Source organism: Nanorana parkeri, unplaced genomic scaffold (assembly GCF_000935625.1).
Source record: "Nanorana parkeri isolate BGI_ZX_2015 unplaced genomic scaffold, ASM93562v1 scaffold799, whole genome shotgun sequence".
Taxonomy (NCBI): Eukaryota; Metazoa; Chordata; class Amphibia; order Anura; family Dicroglossidae; genus Nanorana; species Nanorana parkeri.
In genome coordinates, this window is record NW_017307067.1 from 131,539 (window position 1) to 146,596 (window position 15,058).

A 15,058-nucleotide genomic window follows, 5' to 3' on the forward strand; every position below is an offset into this window, starting at 1 on the left:
CACACTGCGCTAGTAGAGCCCGTTCACACTTGTCTCTTCTTCTGCAGTAAAACACACACACACACACACTTGACTACAAGCAGAAATCCAATTCATTCCTATGCATCTTGTTCACATAAATACATATTTTTAAAAACACACTAAGCTGCAGTGTAACGACAAAAGGTATTTCTAATGATCGGTTTGAAATGCTTTCAGCTTCATATTGTCATGACTGTATTGCATTATCAGATTTGCAATTTCTCCCTATAGAGGTTAGCGGAGTTTCAGGAGTAAACTCCAGAGAAACATTGTTTTGGGAAGCGTTGGGAATTTTCAAATGTGTTTATTAAGTCAGTTGAAGAAATCATCAAACAAGCTTAATAGCTCTGGCGAGGAGGCTCCCACTCGGCAAGGCTTATCCCAATAGAAATCCCATAGAAATACTGAATGGAGCTCAAGACCAAAAACATGGAAGACTCCAAGGTGACTTTAATTGTTGGTAAATGGGTCAAATAATAACAGACAATGAGTTTGGGGGGTCAAACCACTCACCCTTCATCAGGACTATAAGAATATAAAAATCATAATGATAAAAAAATGACATCCAAGTATGCAGGCATATAAGTATACACCACCAATTATTGCACACAAACAATAACTTGACAATAAAATGATTACATGAAATTCAATCAAATCTATAAGGTTAGATGTATACATATAGAAGGGCTAAATTAATGCATACAATAGAACAATTGTAAAATGAATGTGGACATAAACATAAAATTGCAAAAATAAAAATGTACATTCACACCAACACCAACTACAACTCACAGTTGCTGGTGTGAGTTTGAAGCCAAAGTGACCATGCGTTCATATGGTGCATCACAATGTTTACCGTTAAGTTGTTAGAACTTTATTAAAATGTCACAAGTGGCATTTTATTACATTCTATGGGCAAAGCACAGTGCAATGCTGTTGCATGTAGTACTTTTTTTTCAGTGCATTCCATTGCAATGTGAACTGTACCCGTCCATTTGCACAGCATTACTGCCACTAGCTGCAGCAGAGGGGCATAGGAAATGTTCCTTTTTAAGCTTTCTCAGGCAGCAGCAGCCATGTTGGACATACGTACCCCTTGATATCCCAGAGTCGTGTTCCTTTATTAAAGCTTATCCACATCTGGATTGATGCAGCATATACTATGACACATTGTACTAACATTAAAGAATGATCTGTACATAACCCTGTGTATTCTGAAACCGTTTCTAACAGGTTTGTACTGATGGCTTCTGTGGATCGCCTTCTGTTGAAGTATATGTTTCCTGCATACCCCCTCCCTTCCTTCTTTCTGTATCGCAAAACTTTGTCTTAGTTTAATAAAAAATAGACTATGCAAAGAAAAAAAATTCCCTTACTGCTCCTGTACCTCCTGCGATACTCCCCACGCCCACCCACCTTCTCCTCACCCCCGCAAACACACTTCTTATTTTTAGTTTTGGATGAAAAAGTATTACAAATACTATTGGAAGATAGTCATATCAAACTGGACTTGAAGATCACGTGCATCCAATATTTCGTTTCGGCTTTGTCCCGTGTGCACAGAGATTTCTCCAGATCCTCAGAATCTTTTGATGATATTATGTACTGTAGATGATATATTTAAAGTCTTTACAATTTTACATTGAGAAACATTATTCTGAAATCGTTTGAGAATTGTTAGACGCAACATTTCACAGATTGGTGAACCTCTGTACATCTTTACCTCTGAGACTCTCTGACTATAAGATGCTCTTTTTATACCCAATCATGTACTGACCTGTTGCCAATTAAACTAGTTGCAAAATGTTCTTCCAGCTCTTTCCTTAGTACCACTTACTGTGCCAGCTTTTTGTTGCCCAGCTCCAATCTTTTTGGAGACGTTTTGCTTCCATCAATTTCTAAGTTACCTTATTTTTTTTCTTAACCCCTTAAGGACAGAGGCCTTTTTTTTTTGCACCCATCTTATAATCCACATTTTAGGCCTAAAAATTACTTAAAACCCCCAAACATTATTTTCTGAAAGCCAAGACCCTATAGAATAAAATGGTGGCAGTTCCAAATTCTTATGTTGCACGACATTAGCGCAACCGATTATCAAACCCAAAAACTTAGTGACAAATGCGCTTATGGTAATGACAAGCTACTAATAGATATACCATGACCTTGATAAATGAGAATGTTCCTGGACATTGCAAATTATTTCAGTCTGTGATTACATTGGGAACATTTGCTTCATATTTTATCTCGGTGACAACAGTATAAGAAATTAAGGGAGCAGGGGGCACCAGGATAAGAAGTTACAGGGTAGAGCATGGCTATAACTATAGCAAACAATGGGCCCCAGCACAGTCTGACTGCATAGTAATGTATGCAGGTAGAAATAGCTTTGCAAATACAATTGGATAAACTGATCGTATGTAGTTTGGGAAGCTTGATTAGAATATTTACTTTTATGTTAGGAAAATGCTATGAAAGCAAATAATTTTGTATCACTAGATGGATTGCCTTTTAGATGTGCAGTAGAGAGGCAGGGACCCTTTAATGGTTATTCTTTCACAAATTGTTACGCCCTCGTACCGATAACAAAAACCTGACAGGGGTTTTAAATAACCGGCTCTGCTAAAAGTAGTCTTGTGTTGCTGTTTCTTTATCCACTAGACAGATCTCCTGTTAATCCTGTCCCACTGTGCCTCCAGAGGGAAAATCCAAATATACAGTATAGTCTAACTTTTCCCTAATAAAAAAAGTAAGAAAGAAGTTTTGGCTGGAGTAGGGCTTTAACTTCTAGGTCACATCCAACCTCCACAGTAGTGCAGCTGAAACTATTCAGATTCACCGTGGATTAATTTACTGCCCCCAACCTAATGTACAGCCCAGGAGTCCACAAATTGTAGCTTCCATCTGAAGCTTTTTGTAGTTAAAAGTAAAAGTTTCTTCTTTAAGGGCATTATACACTTGTGCCAGCTTTGCTTCACTCATGACAACAAGCGTGTGACCTAACTAGAACAGACTGTGCAATAATACAGAGGGAATGCAGTGTAATATAATATAACACCAGAGGATTTTAAATCTGCTTTGTCAAGAATGCTGGGTAATGACTGCTGACATTTTATAAATAATGATAAGTGACAAGAGTCAAATATTTATTGAATATGACTAAAACTGGCCTGCACACATAGCAATATTGGCCTGAAATAGCTATTAAATGAATTATTCATAGGCGCGCCACAAGCTCTGCTGATAAACTCCATGCTCGTAGCTTGTGATGTATGAGGTCCTGCGCCCTGCAGGCAGCTGTGAGTGCCGACACCCTCACAAGTCACAGGGAGTTCTGCAGGAACAAAGAACCCCAATCTGTCAGAGGGATGCAATTAAATATTTATCGGGTCTGCAGCTTTTTGGTATTAGCTAAACTATGACTAGCATTCACAGCCCAACTTCTGGACCTGATCAGAGGAAAAGCGAACGTTAGCTGAAAACTGGAAAGGACATTTTATTCCATTTGGAGAGCAATTTAAAGCAACAAGGATAATTAGTCAGGGATTACTTAGAAACCACTTTCACTATGCCATTATTATTTTAATGTATTTCATCTATATTTGATATAATTCAATGCAGCCAAATTAATCAGGCTTCACACAAGGTCTAGGTGGAACTGCTACCTCCTATTACATGAATCTGTGTTGTGCAAGCTTCCTCTTATGAACCATTAAATCTGGTCAAAGCTGCAGTGGGTTCCTAGAGTAGACGATACTCACAACACATTTGTATTTACATATTAATATCGCTATGAAAGTAAGCTCAGGAAACTAAGGATACTGTCAGGTTATACAGTAATAAGTCCCGCATCAGACGTTGTAAACGTGGGACAACCTGAAATTGATAAATCATGTGGCATGCTATGCGAGTTGTAGTGATAATGGGTGTGGGGACACTGCACTGGATAATGGCCATGGCCAGGTGATATTAAACCCTCACTTAAAAAAGCATATAGTGCTATAGAACGCAGCACTTACCACATTTGCCTGCCTGTATTTCTTCTGTGGGTGCTTTCATGTCCTCTTATGAAAATCCTCTCTTCCCTGGCTGCTGTTTTCTGGTGGCTCTCTCTCCTTTCAGGGTCCCATGGAGCCACCTTTGTGTCCGCGCTCCTGGCTGACACCGTGGACGGGTCTGATTATGTCCACAAAAATAACCTCAGTGGCAAGCCACCCCATGCTCCCCACCCCTCCCTGAGCCTGTGCTGTCCATAGTACACAGCACAGTTATGTACTCCGGGTGCGCACTTCCCTGCTAAGAACTTCTGGGAATCAGTGCTCTGCAATCTGAAGCCAGCGGCAGCAAGGAGAAGCATGCAAGTGTTTTTACACACACATATAAAGCAAAAAATGTACTGGAGGATGTTTACCTGCCTGCATGAAATGCATTAAATTTAAAAAGGTTTAGTGTTTTACACTACTTGAAATATAGTCTAAGCTTACCGGCAGTACACACTGCTCGCATATACCTCAGTCCTTGTACTCACAAAGTACTCCTTAACTATTCCCCCACAAGTGAGCGTTATAAACCTAAACACATAAACACACACATAAACCTAAAGGATCACCTTTAAAAATAAAATAAAACAGAATATAGCAAGCTAGTGGGAGGAAAACATGTCTACCATTGGTGGTCAGCAGAGGAAAAAAATGTCCAGAGTTGGTGGTCAGGGGAGAAAAAATGCCCCCTTGGGGGAAAATGGGGGCCCTGGTACTTGGTGACATTAGGTGGAAGACATTGGCATCAGTGGATTACCATTCCACACTCTGCATCCTGCTTCCACTGCCTCCCTGTTCGAACAATAGCGCACATATCAAGCAGGAGTTCACTCCATCCAACAGTGCAGCAAATGAGCTGAAGCTGTGTTCAGCACTGAGTGTTCCAGCACCCGGTCAGCAGCAGGATCTGGTGTAAACAAGCCCTTAAAACACCTTAGGAAGCACTGCTTTGCCATGCAACAGAATTCATAAATTTTAGATTGTAAGCCCTCAGGGGCAGGGCCCTCCTTACCATCTTGTCTTAAATTGTATTGTGACTGTAATGTCTTCCTTATATTGTAAAGCACTGTGCAAACTATTGGCGCTATATAAATCCTGTATAATAATAATAATAATAAATGTCCCCCTATGTGTTTATCCTTCATTTTCATATGGGTTTCCAAATCTCCTCCCAAATTAAAATAGAATAATCAGCTGATCCCAGAGCACGTATGTGTGTCTTGCACTGGGGTAGTGACATTAGAGTGTAAGCTTCTTTTTGATAGACACTGATAAGAATGGCTCTACATTTTCAGTAAAAAAGCTGCAGAAAATGTCTGCCCTCTAATCTATACATAGTCTATAATAAGCGTCTGAAAGGAAAGCAGTCCTCCCTTTTTAGCTAGGTACCTGGAATCTGATTGGTTACTACAGACTCTTAGATGAGGGCAGCTGTCTAAGAGATTAAAGCAAATAGGAAAGAACTACCTAAACCTGGCCAGTCTTTCCTCACGCAGTGTGTTATGTCTGACAGGTGTCTCCTTCATGTGTAAAGAGGTTTTTTTTTTTCTTCTCTGCACAGCAGACAGGTGTTGTCTGGCTGTGTACAGAGCTCTCCAGACCTGTCAGTGTATGTTATCTCAACTGGTAAGAGCTCTCATGTGGGTCCACTCAAACAGCTCTATAAAAATGACAGCTCCATCCAAAAGCAAATAGATATCAGTCCAAGAGAGTTCTCGATTTTTACAGGACAGCAAAGAATTCTCAGTAAATACGTGACAGATCTGGATGACTTCTGCTTTCTCCACCAAGGTAGAGATTTCCCTTGGTGAAATGATGTGTGCTTCTAAAAATCCAATCCATCATCTCCAGCACAAACAGCGGGGGGCAGATCAAACACCCACAACAATGTTCTGTGTGAGGCATGCGACGTCAGCTGGAAAGCTCTCCGTGAGAGATCCAGATGCACGTGATGGAGATGAGACACGCTGGTTTTCCATTCCTAGGAAATCCTGTGAATAGAATCATCTTTACTGCATGGCAACACCATCTCTGATCCGTTCTTTAGGATAAACTTCCCCGTCTGCCTGCAGAATAGGCAAAGATAGATGCACTTCACAGTTCATGAAGGATGTGTTGTAAGTGCCATATTAGACCTGAAGCAGAGCCTAAACTTCAGCCTACAGATGTGAGAGAGATCTGTTAAAGACTGATGCAGTACTATAACTGTCCTTTCACAATACATTTGTTAATAACACTTTTGGTTGAATGATAGGTGCTGCTAGAGGTAGGCTTCCAGTTACATTGTGGCTTCTCAGAGAGGATGCACAACACTTTCTTAAAGTGTACGTATACCGTGTTTCCCCGAAAGTAAGACCTACTCCGAAAGTAAGACCTAGCGCTATCTTCAGGGATTTCTGTACCCTGTTTCCCCGAAAATAAGACCTACCCTGAAAATAAGACCTAGTGTGTTTTTTTGAGCCAAAAAAATATAAGACAGTGTCTTATTTTCGGGGAAACACGGTAATATAAGACCTACCGCGAAAATAAGACCTAGTTCGGTGGTAGGTCTTATATTACAGAGATCCGCTAGGTCTTACTTTCGGGGTAGCTGCACATAAACTGAATTTTAAGTGTAAAGACCGGCCGCAGCTCCCGGCCCGCCCACACGCCAGCCGGCCGCAGCTCCCGCCCCGCCCACACACACGATGGAAGCGGAATATCATCCGCCGACACCGGGACCGGCAACAACACGCTGCCATCCGGGACCTCGTCTGGTCCTCCCCCAGCCAGGTAAGACATCCCCCGAAAATAAGACCTAGTGTCTTTTTTCGTGCAAAAAAAATAAATAAGACACTGTCTTATTTTCGGGGAAACACGGTAGCTAAAACTTTCTTCATTTTGAAAAGAGTAGGGAAAAGCTAGAATTCTTAAGCTGGGTATACACAGTTAAAATTTTTATTAAACTCCGGAACGTTTGTTTGCCTTTCTAATCGTTGATTGGGTGAAATTATGCATGTTGGAAAATTATTCTCGCACAAACAAACTTCTAACAGTGAATGTGGTTTTCGTTCGGAAAACTCAAATGATTCCAAAACTAAATGTTAAATAAAAAACAAAAATCAGACACAATTTCAAACAACAATCGCAAAGCCTCTGATGGTATTATTGATCGTTCCGACTGGATTTTTCGTACCAACGTGCCTGCGAAAATCTGTGTATACCCTACGTCCCAATAGGAAGATTTCCCTTCACTTCCTGTCCTTGAGACATAACAGGGAGCAAGAAGGAAATCCCTACAAAGTGGGGGAAATTCTACTATTAGACTGTTGTCATTTGAACAATGGAAGAACCAGTCTCACCTCTTGTTTTAGTGTAATTTCTAAAGTTATGGATTTGTTATCACATTCTGTCTTAAGCAGAAATAAAGAAGGTGAATCTACCTAGCATGGATAGATTCATCAGCACTAACAACATGACAATCCTTTCCTACTCTATGGAAAAGTAAAAAAAAATTAATAATAATAATTGTTGATGCCATGATGCTACTAGGGCTGCAACAACTAATCGACATAATCGAATATAATCGATTATAGAAAAAGTTGTCAGCTTTTTCAATCATCGAGTAATCGGCTTCTGATTGGTTGGCCCTGTTCACGGATCCACACACGCTGCACGCCACACCTCCTCCCCACCTCACGCTCGCCGCTGCCAGACCCACCCGCATCCACGCTCCACAGACCGCACCTCCTCCCCGCCGCATGCTCAGAGAAGAAGTAAGGAGGAGCAGGTGTGGGTGGATGACAGCCACCGATAGACAGGCCCGATCTCAGAAACAAGTTGCTGGAAGACTGCTCAGGTAAGCCTGCACTTTCCCACACATGGTGCTCTATAATGTATTGCTGGGATTTGTATTCCTCTATAGCTGATGGTACATTGTGCTGTATATTATACCATCAGCTATAGAGGACTACAAATCAAGGAATAATGCATTATACAGCGCAATGCGGAATACCACTAGCTATAGAGGAGTATAACAAATCCTAGCAATAGTACATTATACAGTGGTGCAATGCCGAATACCACTAGCTATAGAGGACTACAACACCCAGCAATAGTACATTACACAGCGCAATGCAGAATACCACCAGCTATAGAGGACTACAAAACCCAGCAATAGTACATTATACAGCGCAATGCAGAATACCACCAGCTATACTGTACTATTGCTGGGATTTGTTGTATTGCTCTACAGCTGGTGGTATTCTGCATTGTGCTGTATAATGTACTATTGCTGGGTTTTGTAGTCCTCTATAGCCGGTGCCATTCTGCATTCATTGCTGTATAATTGTACACTTTTCATTTCACTATGTTGCACACCACACTTTTTTTTTCTTTTTTTCTTCTTTTTTTCTTCCACCGCTCCAAGCTTCCTCCTGTGATGGACTGCAATCTCAATACAAACTAGTAGTCCATCACTGGAGCCATTTTTTAAAATGTATTTTATTATTTATCCGATTAACCGATTAATCGAACGTAATAATCGGCTAACTAATCGATTTTGAAATAATCGTTAGCTGCTGCTCTAGATGCTACACATACACCTTAATTGCTTAGCTATTTCCAGCGCACCTGCAATGCACAGAAAAGGCAGTTAGAATCTGCACTGAACAAGAAGTACCACACTATGCCAATAGAACTTAATGAAATTTCCCCCTTGTTACTTCAATAAAGGTCTAACAGAAAATAAAGTAAACAGTGTAATGCACCGGTATTGGCGCATGAGCACTGTTCCCTGCCAGCAAACACCAGTGGCTATGCGTTAAGCACCGCTTGCTAGAGTGAACCATCCCTACAGGATTATTATATACAGCACTTCTTTAGCTCATATCTACTTGCAACACATTAATACCAGTGATATTGGAATTGAAAGGACTATTAATATTATACTAGTGCTTATATCATGTGTGAGTAAGAGGAAGCATCAGCCAATTTAAAGGGTCATTCCTCTTTCTCACCAAATGTGAGAAAATGAAATTACCCCTACAATTATGCCCCTCCTCCCCACCCCTGCTGGTCATACCTTTGTTTTGAAGCGCCACCCCCCTTGCGTCAACTGGTGTACGGTCCATACATCGTACTGAAGCCCTGCACAGAGCATTTAGTATAACGCTCGCAAAAGGCAAACACTCATTGGTCAGCATGGTCGCCTGACCACGCTGACCAATGAGAAGCGCTTCTTAGCAAGACGGGACAGAATTGTGTGGGTAATTTCATTTTCTCATATCTGGTGAGAAAGTGGAATTACCCTTTCAATTATATATATTCTTAGGAACATTCAGGAAAGAGAACTTCCCTTAGAACATTCCATTTTGCCCCATTTTTAAAACAATTGGTTAACTCAGACAGAATGATTATAGATGTCATTTTGCAGAATGAATAGCAATGAATTTTTTTAAATGGACCCTTTTGTGTTTACAGTTTAGATACACTTTAAATGATTTCATCCCAAGCTGGAAATTATGGATGAGATTTACTGCCACAGAGTGTATTGCATACTACATTCCCATCCTTCATTTTGTCACCCAGTTTATCAAATGTATTTTAAGATTCTAAAACGTAAATACATTTGTTTGTATTACAAGGCAACAAAATACAGCTCACCACAGCTCTACTATGTTATACTATGGAGACAACAAACCTGTAGAAATGAGAATACTGCAGCTTTTCCCGTCCTCCCCGTCCAAAGAAATGAACTAGCAACGTGGTATTGATGTCATCACTGTCTGACAAAGTATCCTACAAAAAAAAACAGTAACTTTGTTATAAAAAGTAATCTCTAACATGTCACAAGACAGATATTCTCACCTTTGGAATACATTGTTATAGCTGGGGGTTGCAAGCCAGATATTACGGAAAAACCAGAGAAAGTGAAGCCACCTGAAAGATTCTGAGAGCCACATCCAGTTTGGGGGATGCTTGTTGGACATCAATGTTTGAGGCACATTACACATTAGTGTCCTTTGAACTCAGTGTATGTATACAGTATACTAATTTACCTGTGTGTATATATAAGGATGACTTGTAGAGTCCAATCAAGAAGACCCCTATTACGCCATAATTTAAATGCATTTTGTGTAGATAGAACTTAAAGAGACTCTACTACTTTGCTAATTGAGGGAAAAGTTAGGGATTCTCTTGTAGGAACAACCCCCAACCAGTTCATACTCATCTTCCCTGCTCTATAAGGATGACTTGTAGAGCCCATTCAAGAGACACCTTTACTCCATAGGTTAAATGCATTTTGTGTATATGGACCTTAAAGAGATTCTACTACTATGCCCATTCAGGGAAAAGTAACAGGTTATCTTGTAAGAACAACCCCCAACCTGTTCATATTCACCTTCCCTGCTGCTCCGTTCCTCCATCAGTGTTGTGCCCTAACCATATAAAGGTGCCATGCTGGTTGATGCATCTTACACAGGGTTACTTTCTTTCTTGTACTGATCAGGTGACCGTGTACAAATGGGCTTAGTGACTGACTGCTCAGACCAGAGCACTGCATCCCAGGAGCAGGTCAAATCCTCCTCCTTTTATGGCTATTCACCCAAAGCTCAGACAGAGCAACAGTGGAGCGGTAGAAGGTAAGTATCGGCGCAAAGGGACAAAGGTGAAATCTACTATTACAAGCAATCTAAGTCAAAACATTGAGGAGGAATCCTATTCCAAACCATTTTGTTTCAAACAATTAGTAAGGTGCATCTGCTCATAGCAATATAATAAATGACTCTGCTTGGCTTTAGGTTCCTGCCCACCAACATTGGCAGGGGGCCTAAAAAATTAGCGATGCATGAAATACTGCAGGATGAAGCAGTGGTTCGAGTGAGGAATGGTTAAGGTAGAACTCTAGGCAGACACAACAATGAACAGAACACAGCATAAACACCATAATCTGTCCGAATTCCAGCCTCCTGCAATTGTGTGCACTATGGTAGAGGCAGATTCAGCTCTGCAAGCCATTCAAAAATCTATTGCTTTGCATTCTCTGAGTAAACAATTTGAACATGCTTTCAGGAGGAGACAGCAGAGTGATGACTTCATTATTCATTCACAGCCTGGGGAAGATTGGTGACCAAGCTGTACTACTTGAAACCTGTACTAGAGAATACAGAGGCAGCCAAACCTCTAGTAAAATGCTTACTGCCTGGCTGTCATGTTGACAGGAAGTACTGGGAAGTTGGAGCTGTATGGAAACATGGTGACTAAGCGCATGGGCAAAAATATAAAGAAATACTTTGCTGGGCCATGTATATTTGTTTGATCTGGATTCATTATTGTAAAAAAAAGTTGTGTGTAATACTACTTTTAGTGTAGTTAAAACCATAACATGAATGTATTCACTCCCTTTTGGTATGTTAAATATACAGTATTAAATATTAAAAGTGTTTTCTTATATCTGATTGAGAAGTGCAAAAAAATATCTATAAACACTGCAGAAACTCAGTGCTATCCTGTGCACTCTGCAGAGCTACCGGTATCAACAGGGCTTGAAAAATTTTAGGGTGTCTCACCAGTCAGTCAAAAATTTCACCAGTCAGCATGACCGGACTATAGCCTTGCATTTACAGTATATGTTAACTTTTTTGGGGACACACAGCGCTTTCTTTTGGTGGTATATAATCACCACTGGAGATTTTTTTGTTTGTTTTGCTATATAATGAAAAAAGTAACGTAAATTTCTGAAAAAAAAAAGTTTCCCTATGTTATCTTACCCATATTTTTGGTAAAATATAAAAGTCGGGGTCACGTCGGGTAAAGAGACACCAAACATGTCAAGCCTTACAATTGTGCACGCCCGCAAAAAAAACAAACAACCACACCGAAAATGGCCGTAGGCAATGCTTTTACTGCTCATCAGTTTAGTGTTATCAGTAATGAATGGCCCTAAAATTATTGCTCACACTCCGATGTTCGCAGTGATATGTAACATGTGCGGCACAATAGGCGCAATCAGCATTTTCGCACGTAGGTGCACCCGACGCATGTTTGTGTGTGTATGTAGGGGGGCGGGGGACTTAAAATAATATTTTGGTTTTTCTATGCTTCTTTAATTTTTTTTATACTTCTCTATTGCTATCACATAGGGGGCTAAGAAATCCCCTGTGTGATCACCAATTTACATGACAGGTCCTCTTTATGGAGACATCAGGGGTCTCCAAGACCCCTAATGTCACCTAGGGACCCCCAGAGAAGCTGATGAAGCAGAGATCTGCTTTACCAGCTTCTCCCCAGCTTCTGTAGCTGGGAATGACAGCTGAATGCAGAAGGGATGTAATATACATCACTTCCTGCATTCGGGGACGGAGGAGGTCAGAGGGAGATCGTGTACCGATCTCCCTTTGATCTTCTGTCACACCTGGCCGCACCGGGCACAGCGGATCTTAGGAACGACAGTGGCTGCGCGCGGTAAAACCGCAGCTAATACAAGCGATCGGGCATCTCTAGAGATGCCCGATCGCTTGCATGTAAAGCTCCCGGCCGTTTAATTACAGCAGCCGGCCAGGAAGCTACTCATCCGGCTCCGGTGCCCTCTCGACACAGACGAGAGGACGAGTGGATTTTTCAAGCCCTGACTATCAATCCTGTCCAGCTCATCTCTGAACTACAGAAAACCTTCAATCTATGTTAAGAAGATGAGAGAGGAAAAAGTTCGGTATTCCTAACACTTACTGTACTAGGCTGGCAAAGTTGCTCTTTCATACATTCGCAATGTTCATTGAGTAAGTATTGTCATGCTCAGGCGGTGTGTTATTAAAAGGGTCAACAGGTGAAAATAAAAAAAAAGAAGGAATGCAGTCGCCACATCTAAGGTCTGGTAAGATGTAATGTATTACATTTTTGTTCATGGTTTTAGATACACTTTAACTCTACAGGGAGAGTAAAAAAAAACTCCTTTGACTTGTTAAATTTAGTAGTCTGAGCAGCTCCCTGTTTTAAAATAATATCCTGTTTTTAAATGAGGCCTTTGATTTGTGTTCTGCTCAGTTTATGGGGAGAGAGTTTATGTAACTGAACACCTAGTCACACTAGACAGAGCTGCTGATGGGCAGAACATATTACAGTCTGAGGTGAGGTCTGCGGACAGATTGCATGTCAGGCTTCTTAGAGAGCAGAAGACTCATGGTAAAGGAATGTTAAAGCAGAAGCCTTCCTGAATGACTTCACAGGACTCTGCAGTTTGGAAACAACGACGAAGGGGTCTAAGTGCGTTCTCTCTGCGGATTCATACTTGTGTTTATTCTGCTTGAGCGTAGAAGACAAGTCCGTGCAGACACCTTTGTAGTAGAATTTGTACCATCAAAAAGCTTTGGAATAAGTCTACTGAACTGGAAAACTTCTGTGACCAAATAGAGGCATGAGTGAGTGCTATACATGCCGTACATTGTTCCAGACTCTTCAGCCATAATAAGCAATATTTCATGTGCATGTATAAAGACCAATCATACCACACTATCTAGAACTTATAGTAGTAGGTCAGTCCGACTTTAAATTCTTTTTCAATGACGTGTGGACATTGGGGATAAAGTCATTCAATGGATTATTATATTTCTTAATTACTCCAGCAGGTGAGTTCCCAGCTCAACCCATCTGCTACAGCCATTAAATGGGAATCTCTCTCTCTTTTGGAGTTCTACTTTATGTTAACAAAGAATAAAGACATCCACTGTTGCAAAGGAGGGAATGCTATGCCAAGCAGAGAAAACTCTAGTTGGGAGTTTAGATAATTCAGAGTTAGGGATCACAATTTAATGGTGCCTTGACACAGCAGTGTGGTTTTCCTTGTATTTGGAAATGTTTGTAACAAAAGACTCCATTTTTAACCTGAAGGGCCCATTTAAATTGTGCATTGAATTAATGCACATGCGTTAACCTGCATATGAAGTGGTCTGTGTTAAGGCCACCCATTCAAATTGCCTAACACAAAGAAAAAAATTTGGTTGCACCATTTATGACTACGCAGCACATTAGTGTGTTAATTAGCATTGGGGTGCCATTTAAAATACACAGCACCAAAAAAAAACAGTGCCCATAATGTGTGATGTGGTGATGTGCACATGACCACAATACAACACTGTGAATTAGGTTTAAATGTTGAAACAGTTCAGTTGAGCTGTGCTGAGTGTGCATTGTTTTTGAACTATTCAGTGAACTTTGATTTACTCAGTATCAAAATATGCAGACTTTATATCATTAGTGAATACTTACAAGTCAGCCTTTCTCTGGCAGGAGAAGGTAGCGGTTAATAAATGGCCGTCTTATCAACACTTTGTTAAGCATCAAGGTGTAAGAAGAGCCATTCATGCCAACAGTAGTACTGCATTCAGACAGGTTTCCTTCCAAAATGACTTAAGACACACAATTTATGATTTGTTACTAATGTTAGGCATAGAATGCTCATTAGATAATACAGTTATGCCTGAGTGGGCTTTCCTCCCAGCACATGGGATATATGTGCGCTTCTGTTTGGATTGGTAGGTTTTATCTAGACACACACTTTGTAATACGTGGGACTGTGGCATTTTGACTAGATTACAGTTATCTGTAGATACCATTTTTGAGTTGATCTCACTTGCAAAGAACGATTTTTGGATTTTGATGCGTGCCATATGCCAAGCGCACGCAAACTTCACTGTACATGGCACGTGTTATCTGTTGCTAATTAGGTGAGCTGCCAGTTACTGCTAAATGTTAGGCGTATGTGCTCCTGTTTCTCAATGGATGGAGAGCCTGTTACTCCTCCACTGACTGAGAGCCTTCAGTACTGGGAAAAGCTAACGGTTGTCAGAGATTCCCTTTAAACTGCATTTGATGTAAACATGACAATATTTAACAGCTCAGGCCTTCATGACTATTCTTACTTTGATCATGTTTGTGACAAATTCACAACACATTTCTTGCCTATAATATTAGCTGTGTCATCTATACCTATTCAATTACATTCAATCACCGTTTCTCACCCC

The 15,058-nt window shown here is 40.7% G+C and overlaps 1 protein-coding gene across 1 annotated transcript in view; it reads right to left on the reverse strand.

Annotated features, from left to right (window-relative positions):
• MICU2 (mitochondrial calcium uptake 2) overlaps window positions 1-15,058 on the reverse strand; it is a 280,638-nt gene that overhangs the window by 9,625 nt on the left and 255,955 nt on the right. Inside the window, exon 8 of the mRNA XM_018564948.1 lies at window positions 9,739-9,836. Within this exon, the coding sequence (XP_018420450.1) occupies window positions 9,739-9,836 (98 nt within the window). The remainder of the gene's footprint in view (window positions 1-9,738; window positions 9,837-15,058) is intronic.